At 41.2% G+C, this 21,981-nt stretch overlaps 1 protein-coding gene and 1 long non-coding RNA gene across 3 annotated transcripts in view; one reads left to right on the top strand and one right to left on the bottom strand.

The window, feature by feature from the left end:
- Nucleotides 1-1,397: 1,397 nt before the first annotated feature.
- LOC150000241 (elongator complex protein 5-like) lies at nt 1,398-3,758 on the bottom strand. 2 transcript variants are annotated; one of them, XM_090288984.1, is made up of 4 exons: nt 3,160-3,758; nt 2,650-2,745; nt 2,414-2,514; nt 1,398-1,763 (listed from the first exon to the last, which is right to left on the bottom strand). In XM_090288984.1, exons 1-4 carry the CDS (start codon nt 3,748-3,750, stop codon nt 1,661-1,663), a joined length of 891 nt encoding a protein of 296 aa, XP_090145110.1. In that variant the 5' UTR covers nt 3,751-3,758; the 3' UTR covers nt 1,398-1,660. The 2 variants fall into 2 exon arrangements, with proteins under 2 accessions (XP_090145110.1, XP_090145109.1); XM_090288983.1 differs by having other exon boundaries at nt 1,400-1,767.
- Nucleotides 3,759-18,034: 14,276 nt separating this feature from the next.
- Nucleotides 18,035-21,981, top strand: part of LOC150000242 (uncharacterized) — a 30,859-nt gene continuing 26,912 nt past the window's right edge. The window contains exon 1 of the long non-coding RNA XR_016513559.1: nt 18,035-18,105. This is a non-coding gene — a long non-coding RNA (uncharacterized LOC150000242). The remainder of the gene's footprint in view (nt 18,106-21,981) is intronic.

A 21,981-nucleotide genomic window follows, 5' to 3' on the forward strand; every position in this document is an offset into this window, starting at 1 on the left:
GGTTGCACTGGTTACAAAATTATGTAGATTTCAAATATACTATTCTATAATGCATCATTTATATATTGTATTGTATGTTCACGACCCAAAATCAAGTCTCCTTCCGACACTATTTGTTCCCAATTTACCCTCTTCTACCCCCCCCCCCCCCATTGCCCTCTGGTACTCACCATACTGTTGTCTGTCTGTGAGTGTCTATGAGTTGTTTTGTTTTGTTTGCTTAACACCTTCACCTATTTCACCCAGCTCCCCCCCAACTACCCTCCCCTGTGACAGTTGTCAGTCTGTTCTCTGTATTTATGAGTCTGTTTCTATTTTGTTTGTTTGTTTTGTTCATTGGATTGCACATATACTAAAATCTCTGACTGACTCATTTCATGAAGCATAATACTCTCCAGGTCCATCCATGCTGTCACAAAAGGTAAGATTTCCTTCTTTTATACAGCCAAGTAGTATTCCGTTGTGTAAATTGTACCACAGTTTTTTTTATCCACTCATCTACTGATGGATGCTTGGGCTGCTTCCATATCTTGACTATTGTAAATAACACTGCAATGAATATGAGGGTGCATTTTTTTTTCAAATCAATGTTTCAGGTTAATTCAGATATATTCCCAGATGTGGAATCTCTGGGTCATCAGATAGATTCATTTTTTTAAATGTTAAAGAAACTCCATATTGTTTTCCACAGTGGCTGCACCAGTCTGCATTCCCACCAGCAGTGCATGAGGGCTCCTCTTTCTCTACAACCTCTCCAGCACTTGTTGCTTGTGGATTTTTTGATGATAGCCATTTTGAGAAGGGTGTAGTGATATCTCACTGTAGTTTTAATGTGCATTTCTCTAAGTATAAGTGATGTTGAACATCTTTTCATATATCTGTTTGCCATTTGTATGTCCTCTTTGAAGAAGCATCTATTCAGATCCTTTGCCCATTTTTTAATGGAATTTTCTTTTTGGTGTTGAGTTTTATAAGTTCTTTATAAATTTTGGATATTAGCCCCTTATCAAATTTATCATTGGAAAATATGGTCTCCCATTTAGTGGGTTATCTTTTTGTTTTGCTGGTGGTTTCCTTTGCTGTGCAAAAACATTTTAGTTTGATGTAGCCCCATTTGTTTATTTTTTTTTGTTTGTTTCCCTTGCCCAAGGAGATATATAAGAAAAAATATTGCCATGAGAAATGCCCAAGATTTTACTGCCTATGTTTTCTTCTAGGATTTTTATGGTTTTAAGTTTTACTGTTAAGCCTTTAATCCATTTTTAGTTTATTCTTGTGTGTGGTATAAGGAGGTTGTCTGGTTTCTTTTTTTTTTTTGCATGTATCTGTCCAATTTTCCCAACACTATTTATTGAATAGACTGTTTTTACTCATGTCTGTTCTTTTTTTTTTTTTTTTTGTTTTTTAATTGAAAACAACTTTATTAGGCTTCAGGGACAGATTTCCTGGTCTTTCACCTGCTCTGTTCCCACCCACTGGATGCTGCTCTCTGGCTCATGAGTCACAGGGAAGGGCCTCCACAGACATAGGAAACAAAGATGGGACAGGGACAGTGACAGGGTGAAGGTCAACTTGAACAGTACAAGGATGGTTGTGGGCCCAAGATCTCCCCCCGCCCCGCCCCAATTAGTCTAGTCAAATCTCATGGCCAGTTAAATATCTAGGTCGTCATCTGGGTCCTCTTGGTCCAGGTCATCATAAGCATCTGGCTCATAGAAGATGTGGCTGGTAGCCTGGCCTTGACCACGACACAGTAGAGCCTGCTGTCTTGAGAGATAAGAGAATTGGTGCTGGTAAGGATAGGTAACAGGGGTCCTATCTGAATACCTTATACTTGGGGACTATGACTCTCTTTGTCCTCCATGTTTTCTTGGTCCAAGTCTCCTTCTCTGACCTCCTGGTTTAGTTAGTACTGAGGTACCGTTTGGTAGTGGAATACTTTTACACTGCTCTCCTAATAATACCTCTTAAGTTCTTATTCCTAGTAGCCTGAGGGCAAGGATCCTGCCAGTCTTGTTTCATCCACCCACACACTGGGTACAGAAAAAGAGGCATCTACTAAGCCTGTATAAACCTGCCTTTGCCCTCCTTATCTTGTTTCCTGTCCTAGCACCGTTGCCTGGAGATAGGGCCATTTCCTGAGGGTCTTGTCTCAATCAGCCTTGACCCAGATTGCTCTATGGACAACTGTGGAGCTGGGACCCAAGGCTGTAATGGGGAGAAAAAGAGACAAAGGCTCTTTGCCATTGTTGTTATGGGTGGGTAGAGAACCACTCCCCAGACTTGACTATGGAGATGGACTTCAACCCCTATAAAGTCTGATAGGTTAATCAATAACCTGTTGTTGCCCCACCTCTCAGGCCCAGGTACTGGGCTCAACTCAGGGACCCAGGCACATAGGTCCCAACCTTACTTTTCAGAGCTGAACTGGAAGGGCAGAATCAGGCTATCTTTGGCTTCCTTCTCTTTCTCGGACAGGTGAAGGTTGAAGGTCAAGTGAGTAGTGGGATCCACCTGTAGATACAAAGGATGCTGCCACTCTGCCCCTTCCCGCTAATGTCTGACTCCACCCCCAACCTCTGCAGTTTTTATTCTCGCCAGACCCCAATCTCCATTCTCTTGTTCTGGCCCTGGCACTTTTATAGATACCGAGGGTGTAGGAGGATCTGGGAGGGGCTGGAACTTTAGGGGAGACACCCTTTGGAGATCCAGGCTGAAGTCAGGCAGGATGGAGAACCATTGAGTCTGGTGAAAGAAAGGAGAGAAAGAGAGTAGTAGTTTTTTTTTCCCATTTTGCTGAAGAAACCAGAGAGATCTATAGCTCTCTAATACCTCTGGCCCCAATCAGGTAGGTAAATGGCTGCTTTCAGCTCTTGCTCTCCACTTCTCACCCCTCCTTCAAACCTCTCCATATGGATTTATTCTTTATCCCCCTAGTAACCACTCCCAGTCTTTTCTCCTTTTCCATTTCCTAGAGGGCAGTATCTTTCACTGGTTAAGCTGACAGGATCTGAATTTCCCAGACTGCAAAAGGGGATAATAAAACTCTCACAGGTTAGCTAGAAGATTAAATGAGGGAAATAATGAAATGATGACATCAGCTGTTAGTGCTCTTCCCCTCTGTGTGACTCCAACCTCTAGTCCTCCCATGCTTCTAACCTCATGTGTTGGGTGCTGTTGCGGCCTCCTATAGAGAATATGAGCTGAGGCCTGGCCCCCTGTACCGCTCAGGGTCACCTCAACCTGAGCAAGGGTGCTCAGTGTTGCCACGGGGCCTGGGCCATGAAGCTCTTCATGTAGCAGGCCCAGCACACGCATGTGTTCGCCTGAGTAGCTGTTACCAGGGCGGGAGTCCTGATGGCTCAGAGCATGCAGGGTCTGGCAGAGTGTGGTGCAGGGAAGGTGAAGCAGCAGCCAGCTAAGTGAATCAAGAGCAATGGTGACAGGACCAGGACCTGTCCGTCTGCACATGGCTCTCAAGACTCCCAGGGGCCCCCCAGGAACAGCCTCCGCAGTCTTTGACCAGTTGAGAGGGTCGCTGAAGAGGTCATGGTAAACTAGCTGGCTGTTGATGCTGGAGTCAAAACCTTGACGAAACTCTTCCTCGCTCACTTCACAGCCCAGGATGTGGACTTGCTCTCCACACAGCGCAGATTTCTTGATTAACGCCTTCAAGAGGCTGCGGCCCTCCCACTCCACAGAGTCCCGAAGCAGCACCAAGCCGCCAAGAGCTAATAGTGACTCCAGCATCTCCCACTGGCGTCTCATGTCTGTTCTTAAAAGGGCACTAATCCCATTCAGAGGGGCTCCACCCTCATAACCTGATGCCCCCAAAAGGTCCATCTCCAAATACCATCACATAAGAATTAGAGGAGGACAGGACCATTCAGTCTATGGCAGAAATCCACATCACCCACCACCCACATCATCTATAGAAGAATTAAGGCATATAAATAAATTACCTGAAGTCAAAAAAGGAAACAGCGCATGCTTCAGGAGAGATATAATGAACAACTTAAGAAGTTCTGAGGACTGCAAAAGAGATTATTTCTGGTTGGGAAATCTAAAAAATTACCCTGAAAGAACTAGTATTTGGTTAGGCTTTGAAGACTGGAAGGAGGGCTGTTCAGGGACAGGAAATAATGTATGGAGGCCCTAAACTGAAAACTCCAGAACACAGTGCAGTTTGAGACACATGAAGGGTTGGAGCAGCTCATGGAAGCCTACGGAAGAGCCAAGGAGTACTTCTCAGTAGGCATCCGAGCTGAGCTCCAGGAAGAGTCCTTGGCCACCAACAGTTGGGCTGGACTGAAATTGTTGGGAGGGGAACTTAGGCAGAAAGACCACTGGGAAACTGCTCTGCCTCAAGAGGACCATGGGTGCCCATGTCTCTAAAAGTAGTTTGTACTCATGTATGGAATCAGCTTCCTGCCTTCTGCCACTGGTTCTTCCAATGCATCACCTAGAACTCTTGCATTAATAAGAACACCAACATCCAATAATCAAATACAGTGGGAGGAGAGGGAGAGCTACCGTGAGGACTCTCCCAGGGCACAGTCACCTGCCCTTGCATGATTAAGAAAACAGATTTCAACCAGCAAAATGACATGTTTAACATTTTCCTATGTCATTCTTAAGAATGTGCTTGATAAATTTGTGTGTCTTAAAGACTAAAACAGCATTACTAAACAAACACCCTAATATTACTTGAAAAACATCAGACACTGGCTACAGAGGTGACAGCAGCCTGTAAAATGACATGGGACAACTACCGATGCAGAATGATTGGGAACCCCTGAGAAACTATTTTGACTTAATTTTGTATATCTCAAGTTCCTCTTTTTCTAATTTGATAAAATACACATAACAAAATCTACCACTTTAACCGTTCTAAGTGTATAGTTTAGTGGTATTAACTACATTCACATGGTTGCACAGCTGTCACCATTATGATGGTTACCATCTCCAGAACTTTTTCACCTTCCCAACTGAAAGTCCACACCCATGAAACAGCCACTCCCTGTTCCCCCTTCCCCAGTCCCTAGAAGCCACCATTTCACTCCCATCTCTACACATTTGCCTATTCTGGGCATCTCATGTAAGTAGAACCATACAATACTTGTCCTCTTGTGCCTGGCTTATTTCATTCAGCATAATGTCTTCAGGGTTCATCCACACTCTTTCATGTGTCAGAATTTCATTCCTTCTTGAGGTGGGATAATATTCCATTGTATGAATATACCACTTTTTTATGCATTCATCTGTCAATGGACATTTGTTTGTTTCTATCTTTTGGCTACTGTGAATAATGTTGCCAGGAATATTGGCACAAATACCTACTTGAGTCCCTGTTTTTAGTTCTTTTGGGTACATACAAGAACCACTGTTAAGTACCACATCTTGCCCATTTTGTAGAAAATATGAATTTCTCAAGAGAATTCTGATGACCAGCAATCTTTTAAGATATTTATTTTATAATGCATAAATATTTATTTTGAATACAAAATTTTAAAAATGGAAAAGAAGACTTATTTTGAATATAAAATTAAAATATTTATAGTGTTTAGGAACTATAAAAAATTGCAGTTACACATAATTCTACCCTTGAGAGATAATTATTGTCAACATTTCGCATGCACTCCTTCAGTCTTTACTCCATTCAAGCATTTTTAAAATGGCATCTTCCATTTTGTAGTTTTCTTTTTAACACTTATATAGCATGACTATGTTTCCACGTAATTATTTTTACAAATCATATTTAATGGCTCTATAACCTCCCATTATAAAGATATACATATATGTTCATATGTAATCGTTTGTTTCATCAATTATAGTTGGAAAAATACATTAGTCCAAAATCACAAATTCAAACATCTCCCTCTCTATGACAACATCCTCTCACTCCAGTTCACTTGCTATATAACTTCTAATTCTTTAACTTCATCTACACCATGGCTCCATTGACTGCTCCCTTTTCTCTCTCCCATCGACCCACCCTCCTGCCTTGATTGTCTACTTCATTCAGTATAGATTCCACAACCTGCTGCACTCAACTCTGTCCATCTCTTCCTCTGCTGCTTGAACATGGCAAAACACCAGCCCAGAGAAACCCTCATATCTGACATTTCTGTCCCAAGAACTTATTCATGTGGCTGTTACTGAAGACAACCACAGAATAAGACACAGTTACTGTTCTCAGATGAGCACTCAACACTGCCCAGACATCCCAACATGGTTCTTCGGTAAACTTGGTCTCACATTCTCCATTGATGAAAATGTCGTAATTTTAGTTTAATCCTCAAACTTTCCAGTCATATGCTACCTGTTTTTCCTCGCACTTACATTGTATGGATTCATTTATTAATGAACAATTTATTTATTAAGCACCTATCAGGTACTGTTCAGTCACTGGAAATACTGCAGTGAACAAAATAAAGGCCCTGCCCTCTTCACACTTCCTTTCTAGAATTTAAAGAGACAGACCACAAACAAATCTGTATATAATATATAATAATAATAGATTGTGTCAACTACAGAAAAGAAAACTGAAGCAGAGTTGTGAGCCAATGGAAAGGGAGAAAGGTGCTCATGGAAGACCTTTTCTGGGAGATTATATTCAAGCAGAAACCTAAGTGCAATGACAGAGCAAGTTATTTGAGACCCTGCTCAAAATTATTCATCACTTCTTCATGGCCTGTTTATCAGTTGCTATTCAACATCTTTTATGAAATGCCCCAAACTCCCCTTAGGCCTCAACCAAACTCAGTGGTGTGCCCTGATTTTTCTGTTATATGTCTTGCCAAACTGTTCCTTTTTTTCTAGAATCTCTTTCTCCCTTCCTTCAAGACCCAATTCCACTGTCGCAAAGCTTATTCCTTTCCTGGTCACTGAGTTCACTACCTCCTGAAATGCTCTCCTGGTTTTCCTTGTGCCTCTTAAGAAGCATGCTTCTCTTTTCTCATAATACTGGCTGCATAGATCTCACCCCTCCATGACATAAAAACATCATGTATGCACAATAAATCCAAAACCTGCGTCCCCTGTTATACTTCTCTTCTAAGTGCAAGATTAGTTTAATCTATAATTGAACTTCCTCAAAATTTACACTTTAAAGTTTAAGTCCTGATCCCCTCACCCTGCCCTAACCCTCTTCCCCATCCTGTTCTCCCACACCTGGTGTGTGACCCCCACCCACCCATTCCTTCTCATGTGAGAAACCTGTGAGCATCCGCACTCCTCTCACCTTTGGAATCATCCCTTCCCTCTGCTCCTGAGCACTTCTAAGCTATGTGTACACTTACCTGGAGAGAATCCCCATGGCCACTCAGTCAATGGGGTGAAATTTATAATGATATGCTTTGTCCATTTCTATTTTTACACTTCAGGAGGGTAGGGAGCATGGCAATTGGTTCATCATTGATATGTACTCCCTGGCTTAGGGTCTACTCAATCTAGTCTTCCTAGACTACTTACCCTCATCCTCTGGAGACTGCTTTTTAAGACGAGGATGCCACCCTTGGACTAGTAAAGTTACAGAAGTATAAGCATTACAAGTGAACAAATAAATGGATGATTATCTTCATAATAGATGCTCAAGAAGTTTTGATATGTAATGAGACCAAAAATATTAATGTTTGAGGGTTCACAGACTCCTTGTCCCAACTAACCAACACCATAATCAGGTGCTGCTTACTTTGCCTTCTCTCCTCTACATCTGTGAGGATTAAAGAAAAAACCAGCCCTGGCCAGGTGGCTCAGTTGGTTGGAGCATTGCTCCATACACCAAAGGGTGCAGGTTCAATCCCTGGTCTGTGTATGGAAAGCAACCCTGTTTGGACCATTTTCAAGTTTTTTAAAAATCCCCAAACTAAGCCTGATAAACAAGAAATTATCTCACATAACAGGAATCACACAGATGGTACCATCTCCAGAAGTAGTTCATTTAGAATTTTTGCTCTTTTGGTTGCTGATTTTAGCAGTTCAACAATGTCTTAGAGACACTGAATTACTCCATTTCTCTGCTCTGCCATTCTCAGTGTTAACCTCATCCTTCACTGGCAGCATGAGAGGAGAAACAAAACCTCCAAAGAAAATAATAAGACTGTCTCTTCCTGCAGCTCTCTTTTAGGAAAGAGCAAATTGTCCCAGCTGTTTCCCAACAGACTTCTCTTCTTATCTCACTTGTCAAAGTTGGGCGGCCTGCCTACTGTAGCCTAGAAATTAAGAGCATAAGGCCAAAGTTCTATTATTTGAGATCTTGGACAAATCACCTAACAAATCTGTGCCTTAGTTTCTCCATCTGTAAAATAGGGATAGAAATAGTACCTATGTTGTAGGGTTGTTATGACAGTAAAATTAGTTAATATACATTTCATAAGTTGATATTTAGCATTTACTATGTGTTGTGCACTGAGCAAGTTTCCATTAATTATTATGATTGTTATTGTCAAAGCTGAATCAATCAATGTCTTACAAAGGGAAAGAGACCCTTACCCAAATCAGGTTCACTCTTTGAAGTTTCATTAAGAAGGAAGAAAGGATGACAGGAGGCTAAATCATGTACCAAACTACTTACCATACTCCTCTGTAGACTGCTCCTTTTAAATGCTAAAATGCCACCCTTGGACTAGTGAAGTTACAGCTGTTTAAGCATTACAGGTGAATAACAAAATGAATGAATAATAATAAAAGGATGATCATCTTCATCATTATTCTTTATACGCTTCCACAATTATTCACTTAAAATATGTTTATAGAGATAAAAAATTTTTAAATAAAAGGTAGAGGAATGTTTCATAGTTTTGGAAACTATTGCCAAACCACTTTTTAAGGGTGTGCGGTCAATTTATACAATCAAAATTAGTGATAAAATGTCAGTTTCATCATATTCTTATTAAGCCTACATGTGGTTCTTCTTTTTTTCAATTTCACCTTTAAGTTATATATATTCATTTATTTACTTACTAGCAATATTCTTCTATTAAATCAATGATTTGGTTTGACTGCCACATGTATTGCTATTTTGCTACTGAACATTCTTCCCTTCTTGTTTATTAACAACTACAATTCTGATGGAGGTGGTGTGTACTCAGCTAAAAATAACATTACAAAGCCTTCTTTGTAAATAGGGATGCTCAGATGACAAAGTCAAAAAAAAAGAGATGTACTTGGAATTTGTAGGCTAAGTGAGGCTTCTGAGAAAGCACCTTAAAGATGGGGAGGAAGCTCAGCTAGCTATACTCCTTTGTCTTTCCTCCTTTTCCAGCTTGCAATATAGACAGAATGTTGAGGATGAAGCAGCCATCTTGTGGCCATGAGTGAAAGGCTGAGGTAGCTGCAGAAAACTCAGATCTAATATCTTCAGCTGGTAAAAAAGAGTCAGCAACCATCACCCATCGGACTTTTCACTACAAGAGAAAATTAAATCCTTATCTTATTTGTCACTGTAATTTGGATTTCTGCCACATGCAGCAGAATTTGTTCACTAGCTAATACAATGTCCTTTGTTATTTTCTATTTTTAATTTTATTTTATCTTATTGATATGTTAAAATTCTTTATGCATTTTGTTTTCAAAAATACGCTAAGTAACTTTTTATCTATAACATGTGTTGCAAATCTTTGTTCAGTGAAACTTCAGGAACCCTACTAGGATTTGCTCCTGGTCCTGAAGGCTTTTGGCATCTAAGAGTGCTCATATCACAAGTGTCCAGGAACAATCTGAGCTAAGGGACGGGTGGCATTTTCATCTAAACCATGTTACTGTTTTGTGTCTGCAAACCACACTAAGGGTGGTGGGGTCCACTTCTAGAGCTTCTGGCTTTGAATCGTTGGGTAATATGAAAGCAGAGCCTTGGGGTTTCTCAGCCGAAAGCTTACTATAGTATCTGCAGAGTAAATGCTGAAAATGCTTCTGAGAAAAACTGAAAATTTTGGTGTTATTTATTTAGACTCAAGTGAATTCTGCATCTTCTGTCAGGGTTGATGTGACGCAGGCTCTTGCTCACAGTGTAATGAGGCTTACAGAGCACCTGGGATCAGAGGATCAGGTGCTCTCTAGTTATCTAAGGATTAGTTTTCCTGCTGTGAACCACAGATGCCAGGATAGAGGTAATAAAGCTCCAAGGGCTGCATTTTACATCAATTATATTTGATAATATGCTAGGAGCCAGGTCATCAAATTGAAAGCCCTCTGGGTACAGTGGGACTGTCTCATAATGCCCTCTGAGAGAACAGGGCAAAGGCCTCAAAAGGACATTTTTTTTTGTAACCAATTTTTTTTCTGGTTATAAAAAATGACTATCATAGACATTATGGAAATGTATAGGGAAGAAAATTAATATTATGGTTAATAGATCTTCATTCAAATAATCACAGTTAATTTCTGTAGCTTTTCTTTAAATGCATATACAGTATAATCAACTAGGGTCATTAACACAGTTCTATACTAAGAATATATATCTGTGTGGTGTTTTCACTTAATTTCATATCAAAAGTATTAAAAACAAATTATTTAGAACTTGAGCTCTACAAAGAGAAGATAGCATTGAAATGAATTACGGAGGCTCTTTTATGGATACTTGGACAATACAATATTTAACTAATTTTACCACTGTTACCATTGGAAGGTAATAAACCCAGATACGTCACTGGCATAGCAAGACAGTGGCCTCCCAAAAGAGTGATAGATTGCCACTGTCTCAGTACATCTGGAAATATCTTCTGAGCCTAAAAATAATGGGCCACATTAGCGAACACAGAACAGTTATTTAGCTAAATTAAACTTTGAATACTATCAAGAGACTCATTCTAAAATGGGATTTTTAAAGTAATAATAATAGTACCTTATTAATCATTTATAAAACAATTATATTTGAGCCCCTGCTGTTCCCATCCATCCAGATGATACCGATACTGAGGGTGAGGGAAGAAGGAGAAATTAGATGTTGTATCCTTAGTTTTCCATCAGAGATAGTGTTTTTCTAGACTGAGAGTTGTTCTCAGCAAAGGGTATAACCTGAGATTTTTCTATCTTTTATACAGATGTGCTTTGTATGGACTGTGTCCCATCACATACACTTCACCAGTTTCTGACATTCTGTGCTGTCACATGCCTTACTTTAAATCCACAGCCAATGCAGCAAAGTATACACAGAACACACAGAGGTGAAGGCAAGCAAGAAAACCACAACACCCTGAATCAAGGGTGATATTAGTGAAGACTTCAGCAGCAGCAGACCATCAGTTGAGTGTGCTGTAGATTAAGTTTTACTTCCTCTCTGTCAGCTGAGACTCTGGACAAAGGAAATAGCCCCCAGACAAGCCCACTAAATGAAGACTTCATTGGGCCTCTTGTCTAGAAAGCCCAATATTAAACATCTGGAGCACACAAATGCTCCACTGAGGCACAAAACTAAGAACAACAAAAACAAACAAACATACAAACAAACAAACAAAAACAGGCAGCCACCTCTCTGATACAGAAATAAGGCCCTGGAGTCAGAAGCTGCTTTTGGTGCCACATGCATACACGTGCTTAGTAAATACTCTGTGAATGATCATGGTGATGCTTCCAGCCTCTTTTAAATTTACTGTGGGTGGGAGGTGGGAGTGAGTGAGGAGGGAATGGGGCTTAACATTCATATATGCCTACTGTAGAAATTTTAAAACATATACAAATAAAAATCTTACTGCTTAAAGAAAATTGCTGTTTATATCTTGGCATATTCCCTTCCAGACCTTTCTATCCTATGTACATGTTTAAATGAAAGTTTATCCACTTTCGGATTATGCTCTCCATAATAGTATACAAAATACATAAAATTTTATATTATATATTTAAAAATATATTTCCAAGTTATTAAATATCCATGATTCATTTGAGAGACTTCCTAATATTCTTCTACATGTATGAATTATAATGTGTTTAATTTATTTTGTCTTGTTGGACATGCGAATAGATTCCAGTTTCCTTATTAATATTAATAACATAGCAATAAATATCCCTAGACATTGTCAAAGGTTCAGGAATAACTAAAGTAAAACTGATGAATCAATGAAGTAGTAATTGGTAGAAATTTATTGTGTCACACCGAAAGTTTGCAAATTGGGAGCATTCAAGCCAAAACATGGAATGAGGCTCAAGGGTGTACCCTCACAGATGGTTTATATATTATATACAGTAGTAGGAAGCAGTGTCATCACCATAATTGGCAAATTAATGACTAAAGGGGTTCTGGCTGCTCAGTGAACCTTTAAAGCTGGTCTCCGTTTGCTTTTTTTTTTTTAATTATTTTTTAGAGTGGTTTATTTCTGCAAAGTAACATCATTGGTCACATTGAATAAACAGGGTTAATTTTAATTATATTGATTCTGCAAGTTTATAGATGTATGAACATAAGGAATTCATACCCAGGTTTATGTTTGTACATATTTAAATAACATTCCAATAAAATTATTTAATTAAAAGTAAAAGTTAGAGTCTTAGGTACTAGTGTTTTTATCAGCCAGGAAACACATTAAAGTGAATCCAAGCTAGGTGATGCCGATGGTTCCTTCTGACCAGGAAGGTTGTTGCCTGTGATTGAACTAGAATAGCATCAAGGATTCAGGTGACTTGGCCTCCATGTTTCTTCTTGAGACAAGCACCTCCAGGGTGTCCTCTTTCATTTCTAGCCATTTTTTTTTTATGTTTTAATTTTCTATTCATGAATAAGTCACTCTTTCCTTGGTGTTTACTTAGTCGTGCATACTTCTCAGCAGATGAGAGAATGAGATGTTTTGGAAAAGAAGGCTTGGGGTCTCCTCTGAATGTACTTTACACCCTGGTTTTGCCCTAGGTGAGTATTATTAACTTTGTCAGCAAAGGACCACTTTTTTCCTAAAGATGTCCTCTTTGCCAGAGCAAAGGTCTGTGGAGGAACTTCAGCTTGTAGTTACGTTTGCTTTTAACAACCTGAATTTTTTTCCCCATATTGTACTATACTTAGGATATGTCCCTAGACCATAGTTGTTCCGTGTATATGAATGATTTTTAAGCTCATGGACCCTCTGCATTATAAAACACCCAATTCTCCAGATTCTCACTAAGATTTATCATAATAATTATTAAAGTCTTTGTTATTTGATAGACAAAGTACATAATGTCACTGCTTAACTTGTAGTCGTCTGATTACTGGGGAGTTAAATAGTTGCTTTTTGTTTTGTTTTGTTTTGTTTAATTTGTTGGCCATTGTACCTTTTTTTCTGGAAATGGTGCGTTTATGTTATTTTCCTTCTTCTCTTTGGGGCTATTCGTTTACATCTTAACAATTTTTAATCAAATGTGTCTCCTATATGTGAGGCAAACAACTAACTTATAAATAGACAAATATTTCCTCTGGTAATTCATTTTATCGCTTTTACATGCAGGAAATCTTGCCTCAAGCTGAGTCAAGATACATCTCATCTTTTAATAGGTGATTAAAATACGCACTCACACACGCACGCACTGCCTGAATTAAATGAATCCAATCCTTTTGTATTAATGCCTGCTTTGCTCTTTAATATTTAGAAGTTGTTCTTGTTTTGTTTTGTTTTTCAAATGAGTGAAGACTCAGTTTCCCCACCCTAAACAAAGCCCTGATCTTGTCTTCTTTACCCTACCGCGTTGGGCTTAGTCCAGCCATCCGAATGCGCTTGCACGCACTCGTGCCTGCACCTAGAATCCCTTCCCCACTGTTAAGTGTGCGCCGGCTGCAGGCCTGTTATTCTATTACTATTATATCATCTGGGGCTAACCTAATGTGATGCTGCATTCTGCCGGCCGTTCTCTCCTCTGCTAGTGTGAGATAGAACAGGAGGAGGTATCATTTTTTATTTTCTTGGGAACTAAGAGATTAAGGAAAGCTCAAAATTGGCCTTCCAAGGGAAGCCTAAAAAGATTAACACCCAGATATCATGCCAATAAAACTGTACCTAAATTATCTCTCTTAACCAAATACTACTGTGTGATTTATTCACCTTTTTAAGCTTTATTTTCCTCCAGACAATAAACCCTGCTTTACATTATAGCTGTGATGGTCAAAGGCAATAATGTTCCTAGCTCAGGGCCTCAGTAAATAGGCACCCAATAAATGTGCACTGAATTTGAGCTTAAGGGAGGGTGAATACAAGCAATGGCAGCTACAACGCTTTAAATTGTAGCCTGGCAAGACTGAGGCCCTTTGTTCTTTCCTGAGTCTGTAAGGTCCTGGCCCAGAGTATAATTTACTGGCACAAGAACTGGGGATACTGGAATGATATGTTTGCCAAATGACTATTAAACTTCTGAAGAAAAAAATTCTTAGAGGAATAAGGACCAGGAAAAATCAGGATGTAAATAGGAAGCCTGGTCTCCTAACTCCTAAACTTCCATTCTCTTGTCACAGAAAAATAGATTTAAGATTTTTCGAGGGCTATGGAGAACATTTGGATGGTTGTCAGATGGGAAGGGAGTTGGGGAAGTTGGTGAAAAGGGTGAAGGGATTAAGAAGTATAGATTGGTAGTTACAGAATAGTCATGGGAATGTAAAGTACAGCACAGGGAAAACAGTCAGTAATATTGTAATAACTATGTGTGGTGTCAGATGGGTACTAGGCATATGGAGAGATCACTGTGTAAGTTATATAAACATCTAATCACTATGATGTACACCTGAAACTAATATAATATTGTATGTCAACTATAACTGAACATTTTTTTAAAAGTAAAGACCATAAGAGGCTAACCCTGTACTGAACATTGTGCTAAGTACACAGGGTATTTCCTACCTATCCTACCACCAGCCTGTACAAGGTCAGCCTGGTTATGAACACCATACTACAAGTGAGAAGACAAAGTCTTGCACAAATGCAAACAACTAGCAAGTGATAGAAGAGGGACTCTTTGTAGGTCTGACATTAGTATCCAGTCTCTTGAGAGCTATACAAACACAGATGTGCATCCTGAAGGAATATGTGAGCCGTAATAACTTGTCATCAGACAAGACCATGCCTCCCTTACTTGCCATCTATGAACTGATCCTCAGAGGGATTACTTAAATGACATTCCAGAAGGAATTTCTACCTCCCAAATACTTTATCCATTTCCTCTTACAATTTAGAATATTTTATATTCTGGAATTCAGATCTTTTTATTTCAGACTCAGATATATCTTAAAACATTACTGGCCCTGTTAGTTTCTATTTTAATGTGTGTTCCCATGAAAGTGTAAGGGACTGATGTCAGATTCTTTCCCGAGAAAAGGTTTGGCTAAGTGAGAGGAAGACAGTCTGAGGGGAAAAAGGACAGAAGAAGGGCAGACTGGAAGAGTCAGGGAAGTCCAAAAATAAAGATAAAATGTGAAGATACCACAAGCTTGCTTGGAACTGCCCTGAATAGAACAAAGCAAATGTTTTTAGTTGTTAAAACTAAATTTGCAATTTGCTGTATAAGAATAGAGAAAACTTATTTCTTCCTTACTTAAATAGCTTTTTTTCCCTCTTAATATAGGATATTCAAACTTTTAAATTAAACTTCTTAATTAAAAGCTTTTGTTGATTTGTGGTGTTTTTACTAAGGTGAAAATATGTAGGAAAAGGATCTTGTTATTTGAATTCTGCCTCTTGTTTGTGTTGCTACTGATCCCGCATAATTTCTATTTCTTAACGTTCTTTCTGGAGATTATCACAATTCAGTATATTAAGACCTCATTCTCTCTGAAAACACAAAATCATCAAAAGGCCTTTATATTTAACCACATATCTAGCACAAATCAAATCTAAACAACCTCAGTGGCCATATTATACATTAAACTTGTTTTATCTGTTTGCCCCTCCTCCTATAATGCAACCTCTGTATTTCAGAGCACAAAATTATAGTAAAATGTAAGACATCGTTCAGGGGCAAATGTATTCTTTTAGCCAGAAGGTTGAGATTACAAGGCCCAAAGGGACTGCAGAAGTGATGACTATGGGATAAATATCTTTGAATTATTGCTGTACTATCTTTATGCTTATTACCAAAAAATAAAGAAAAAATAAGGAGTGGTCAGGGTGCCCATATTTCTTAAATTATGTACATGCCTCTCCTAGTCCTTCTTTGATTCCATAAAGCCATGTGGCTGACAGAAACATAGCATTATTGTCCATAAAACTCTGATTCATCAAAACTATGTAAGATTATAGAAAGGAGTGGGCAAATTGAAGAGGAAAGAATCAGTGTGAAAATGTAGAATTTGAAGCCCAGATGCTCTGTTCCCATCGGGCTACTACAGGTGCCCTGCCTCTTTCAAATCGAGATGCAACTGCATTCATTCCGGCAGTGCCTCTCAGCTGAGCTCACCTCCTTAACGCTTGCAAGTAACTGCCCACCACCAGCTCATTTATGAAGAAAGCTTTTAGATGGATTAAAATGTCAGACACCTGGACAGTTTAAAGTGAGAGCCAAGGGTGTTTTCCTTAAGTGCACAGCTCCTGGCTGCGTAATGACACTCCATTCCCCAACTACACTCCTCAGCAGTCAGAAGGAGACAAAGTGGCTGAGGGATTATAAACAATACATCTCAGCCTGCCGAAAGCAATTGTCTGAGTGGCACCCAGACAGGCAGGACTGCTGTGTCTGCCTTCATTCAGACTGCACATTATACAGGATGCTGTCTTCCACATCCTCTTTCCTTCAGGCCTCTCAGCCCACCTGTGAGCCCCAACCGCCCCCATGTGCCAGCTGGATGTCCAAAACAATCCACTGCAGCAATTTTCACCACCCACTTCTCTGTGCAACTCATTCCTTCCTTCAAGTCGCTTCCCCGGGATGTAGTGTCCAGCACAGAGAAAAGTCAATAACGTTGCAATAACTTAGCATGGTGACAAATGGTTTCTAGACTTGCCGTGGTGATCATATTATAAGGTATATAATGTCAAAACACTACATTGTACATCTAAAGCTAGTATAATATTTCAGGTCAACTATACTTTAATAAAAGTACATTTTAAATGCACTAACCCCCCAAAAGACAGTTCTCTATGATTAACTTTCTAACCCCTAACACTAAAATAATTCATATTCATTTATTATGAAAAATATTAGAAGATAGTATTGAAAAATATTAGTGCATCAATCCTCCCAAAAGGATGTATGTGTGAGAGAGAGATAAAATAACATCTCAAGCCGTAATTGGAAAATTAAAAACTGAATAGTTGAAAAGACACAGCAGAGAATCGGAGTCTTGGGTACTAGAGTTAGCTAGCCCCTAAAACTTGACAAGGGATATAAATATTTAATCATTATGTTGTTACATCTCTAACTGATATAATGTTCTAATGTCAATTAGACCTCAATTAAATTTTTAATTAATAAGTAAATCAGCCCTGGCTGGTGTGGCTCAGTGGATTGAGAGCCAGCCTGCAAACCAAAGCATCGCTAGTTCGATTCCCAGTCAGGGCACATGCCTGGGTTGTGGGCCAGGTCCCCCAGTTGGGGGCATGTGAGAAGCAACCACACATTGATGTTTCTCTCCCTCTCTTTCTCTCCCCCTCCCTCTCTCTAAAAATAAAAAAAATAAAATCTGAACAATAAATTAATAAACAAATAAATAATCAAGTTGGCAAGCCCCCTAACTTCCCTAGGTCTCAGTTTCCTATTCAGGAAAGGAGACTATTGGATCCATCTCCAAAGTTTTCAGACAGATTTTGGGCTCAGGGAGGGAGTCTGGTGAATGGAAGTTGCAGCCTGACTGTGCTGTCCTCAAATGGCACACCTTTGGGTCAGAAATGCTGCGGAAGAAAGCAGACGGCTGTGTGCCTCCCAGTCATGCCAGGGGGAGTCCACAAAGAGATCTGATATTGTTCAGGCCATTAACAGGTTACAGCCAAGTTCGTCTTTTCCTCCAGAGACATTATCTCATTGGCAGTTCTCGCCAGAGGCTGAAGTTATGTCTCATTAAGAGTCTCACAGGCACTGGGATTCTGCTTTGTCACTGTCACCCATTTCGTTTATAGTTCTGCTATGTCATTACGCAGCCTTTTCGTAGGGACATGGAAAGGAAGAGGTTGCGACCAAGTCAAGGCAGAAAGGAAGGAAAAAATAATAGAACTACACAATGTCCAAGTAAGTAACATAAAAGGAAAGATCCAAATCTGTATTTAAAAAGGGGCCTGAGAGTGTGGTTTGCAAAAGGAGTACCTGGGCCCGGCAAGAATGAATGCATTAATGAATCGCGCTTTCTGGGCTGGGCATAGGAGCAGAGGTAACACAAAGCGTTAAAAGGCAAGTTGGGGAGATGGGGGCGCGCTGTCAGGAAGCCTGGGACCCCACCCTAAGAGAAATGGAGAACAAATCAGAGGAATCGGTGGTGATGTGAATCTGGATAGGAAAAGAGGTAGTAGACTTTTTCCTATAAATTCTTGGCTGCACCCAAAGCGGGCCCTGAGGATAAATGTTTAATCAGGTTGGGTCAGGAAGTGGCATAACTTGGAAAGAAAGCAGTGACCCTTCTATTAACTAGATTGACTATTAAACTCGCAACCTGACAACCAACGGGAGACAAAGAGAAAGCCTCCACGGCCTTTCTTCTGGGAAGCTTTTCGGGTTCTCTCTTCCTTGAACCCAAGCAGATGTGCGCTGCCGCATTTCTCAAAGACCCCCCTCTGGGGCCCCAGCGCGCGCCCACCAGCTCGTGCGCGCTCCAGCAGCGCCTCTGCAGGTGAGATGGAGCTGGGCGCCGAGCCCGGAGAGCTAGCGCCAGGGCCGCCGGGACAGGCCACCTAGGGCGTGGCCTTCAGCTTGTGCAGAGTTGGAGTCGCCAGAATGGCGCTGTTGGGTGTAAAATATGTGCAGGAAGCCTTTGTTTGACATCCTCTTTCCCTTCCCCGTGGTGTGGGGCCTGCGCGGGCTCTGCGGAGCGGCCGCTGCGGCATTCCCGCGGGCACAAGTTCAATACTGTTGTAATTTTTCCGGGGGGTGAGGGTGGGGTGGGGCGTGAGGGCTTGGGGAAGAGCTGAGGCCGGGAGGGCAAGCCAGAAAGCACCGCAGCGGGGTGAAGGGGAGTGCCGCGGACAGGAGGGGCAACTGTATTTTCAGCCTTCTAGTGATCCGGGGGTTCCGGCTGCTGCCAGGTGAAGCAAGCCAGCTGCGGGGTCGGGAGGGTGTCCCTACCTGTCCTGGCCCAGAGGCCGGGCGAGGATGACCCGGGAAACTGCTCTCAAAGCCCGCGGCGTGCGGGGCCAAAGAGAAAAGGGAATTTTCCCTGGTCAAAGGAGACGTCGGGGTGGTTGTCACTTGCCAAACTCAGGAGAGCTTGGGCTCAGGGCGGTGGGAGTCCCTCTGACAACCAACCCCGCCCCCCACCCCACTCCTGTTCCCTGTAGCAGGAAGATGCTAAGTCATTCTGTCCCCTCCGCAGCACCGGCACCCTCTGCCTCTGGGAAGCCGAGGAAGGAGAGGAAAGGAGACACACACACACACACACACACACACACACCCGCTCCCGCTAGCAGCCAGGGCCCTGCCTCCCCGCCTGAAAGGCAGGCGCGGGGCGGTGCAGGAAGCCCCTGAGAATGCGCCCCACTTGATGCGTACTCGCGCACGGGCGCGTGTTTCGGTGGAATACAGAACTTTCATTGCATTCTAAAGGCGTTCTTGATTTAGAAGGGCACTTGGAATTACCAATCGGGGCCACCCTTTCTTTTACAGAGGAGGAAAGGGTGTCTCTAAGGCCCAGGCCTCCTCACTAACTTGGCCGCTCTTGCTTTGCATTTCAGCGTGGAGATGTTCTCTGGGCTTTTTGTTTGTCTCCTTATCCGTCATTTGCCGGAAGCATCTTTCCTGTGCATCGTTAAAGTTATTTCTGAGATTTCTCCGTAGAGAATTCCCCTGTCCATTCTCAGTTACTCTCTTCACCCTGCGGTTCAGGTCCTTGTTTTCAGGCGTGGTCACCCACAACCCCCTGGGGAATGTGTGCTGTTCTGTGCAAAAGGCTTCGGTACTGGCCTGAATTCTGCTGGCCTCTGCCTCCACGTTCCCAATGTACCTGCGCACACACACGCACTGGTCTCTGCATTCATGTTCCCAACACACACACCACACCACACACCCAGCAGGCAGGTGGTGTTATTTACTCCAGAGTTGTGAGAGGAAGGCCACTCTCTCAGCTGTGTGATTGGTCGCCTTTTGTTCTTCAGAGATTAGGCAGCCTTGTTTCATATGAAGGCTTTAACTGAGAGCAGCATCACCCGCCCCTGTCAGCCACCGGCAGATAAAATGTAAAAGACTGAGGATCATATTTTCATGTGTAGGGTGCTTGTTTACTTGTGTAATTCTACAAGTAATGAACAGTTCACCACTTCCTCTATGCTCACAGCTTTGAACCCTCACAGCCTTGGCAAAAGAGGAATGATCTTCCTCAGTTTTATGGAAAGTACCAAGTTATGCATTTAAACTCAAACCTATTCCACTGCCTAGAAAAAGTTTGGTCATGGAGGCTAAGAGGTCAAGACTGTTAGGAATTATTAATGATTCCAGGAATTCCAGGATTGCAGATTTCTTTTTGGAAGAGTCCGTTGGAAATAACATACATAGTGGTTAGAAGCACAGACTGAAATCTGAGTCTGTGTCAGACTCTGACTCTGCTGATCATCATTTAGTGTAAACTACTTAACCTCCCCAAACTTTATTTACTGTTTTAGTCTGAAGATGGGGCCTAACAATAACACACATTTCACAGCTTCGCAGAGGGGGTTAAGTTAGATGTGTTTGAAATGCTTAGCACAAGGGCAGATAGAAGGTGCTTAATCAATGTTAGCTCTTATAAATATTAAGATTAAAGAGGGGCTAGTGACAATTTGGCTTCCTAAACTAACAACACTTCAACTATTTCCATTCTTAGCTTCTCCTCTTGGATACTAATTTCAGTCTAGAGAAAATCATACCATGTACTATTCAACATTCATGTGCGAGTAAAATCAATTTAAACCAAGGACAGATTTAAGAATGAAGTCACAAAACATGTAACTTATGAATTGTGCTTATAAGAAGGGAAGCCCAGGTCTGCTCTTCCGTGAGGCCATCTGGAGTCTGGAAAAGTCCAAAGTCATGCAGATCTACCTGGCTTTGGGACTTTACAAATCTAGGACTGGCACACATTATTTAATCTCTCAAAACCTCCCATTTTTCATTTTTTCAAGTGAGGACAAAAATACCATCTCTTCAATGTTGCAGTAAGAATGAAATGATATCATGTAACTGAAAGGGCATCTCAGAGCACCTAACTCATCATTGTCTCTCCATAAATAAAGGTTTACTTTCCCTCTTTTGTTCGTCAAGATGAGAACTGACTAGGTTATCTATCGATGACTTTGCACGTGAGCCTGCAGCCAATTGCTCCTCTCCCATACATGGAAAGGTGAACTCATATTAATGTTAACACAATGTTTTGTTGCAAAGTCTAATTCTAAAACCCCATAACCATGTAGGGTGAGTGGACATGAATGAGCCTGAGAAACAAAAGGTAATGGGTGGAGCCAGTAACCAGAGTCCAAAAAGGTTGTATCAGTCATTGCATTTGGGGAGCATTCATTCATTTTGCCATGGGCTTTGAACTGTAGGTGTCCCTGAGAGAGAAACTAGAAAATTAGTAGCAGGTCCCTCAGAGAACTTGGCCTCTTTTTGAAGAAGAGAAGATGCATTAAACTGGGAGTTGAGAGAGAAAGAAGAAATTGAGCCACAGAGTCTGCAAGATATCATCTGCCAAGAGGGTGATGAGGCTTTAAAAAGAATTGGAGGGATTTATACTTCCTGCCATGATGGAGTAACTGGTACCGGCCTCGTCTCCAGCTGTAAACAACTATAAAACTGGGTGAAAGTATTCAAGGCAATTGTTTGCAAGCAGTGGACAACAAGCAGCCCACAGACTGCTCTCCCTGAGAGAGAAACACGGGAAGGTAAACCCACAGTCATCCAGCTCTCTGCCAGGAGATAATTTTCTAA

The sequence above is a fragment of the Furipterus horrens genome, unplaced genomic scaffold (genome assembly GCF_987537825.1).
Source record: "Furipterus horrens unplaced genomic scaffold, mFurHor1.1.pri manual_scaffold_10, whole genome shotgun sequence".
Taxonomy (NCBI): Eukaryota; Metazoa; Chordata; class Mammalia; order Chiroptera; family Furipteridae; genus Furipterus; species Furipterus horrens.

Coding starts and splice junctions, on each gene's coding strand:
- LOC150000241 (XM_090288983.1), bottom strand. CDS start 3,750: ATGCTGGAGTCACTATTAGCTCTTGGCGGCTTGGTGCTGCTTCGGGAC. Junction 2,746..3,159: donor AACAGCACCCAACACATGAG/GTTAGAAGCATG, acceptor TTCTTTCACCAG/ACTCAATGGTTCTCCATCCT. Junction 1,768..2,413: donor TTCCAGTTCAGCTCTGAAAA/GTAAGGTTGGGA, acceptor TTATCTCTCAAG/ACAGCAGGCTCTACTGTGTC.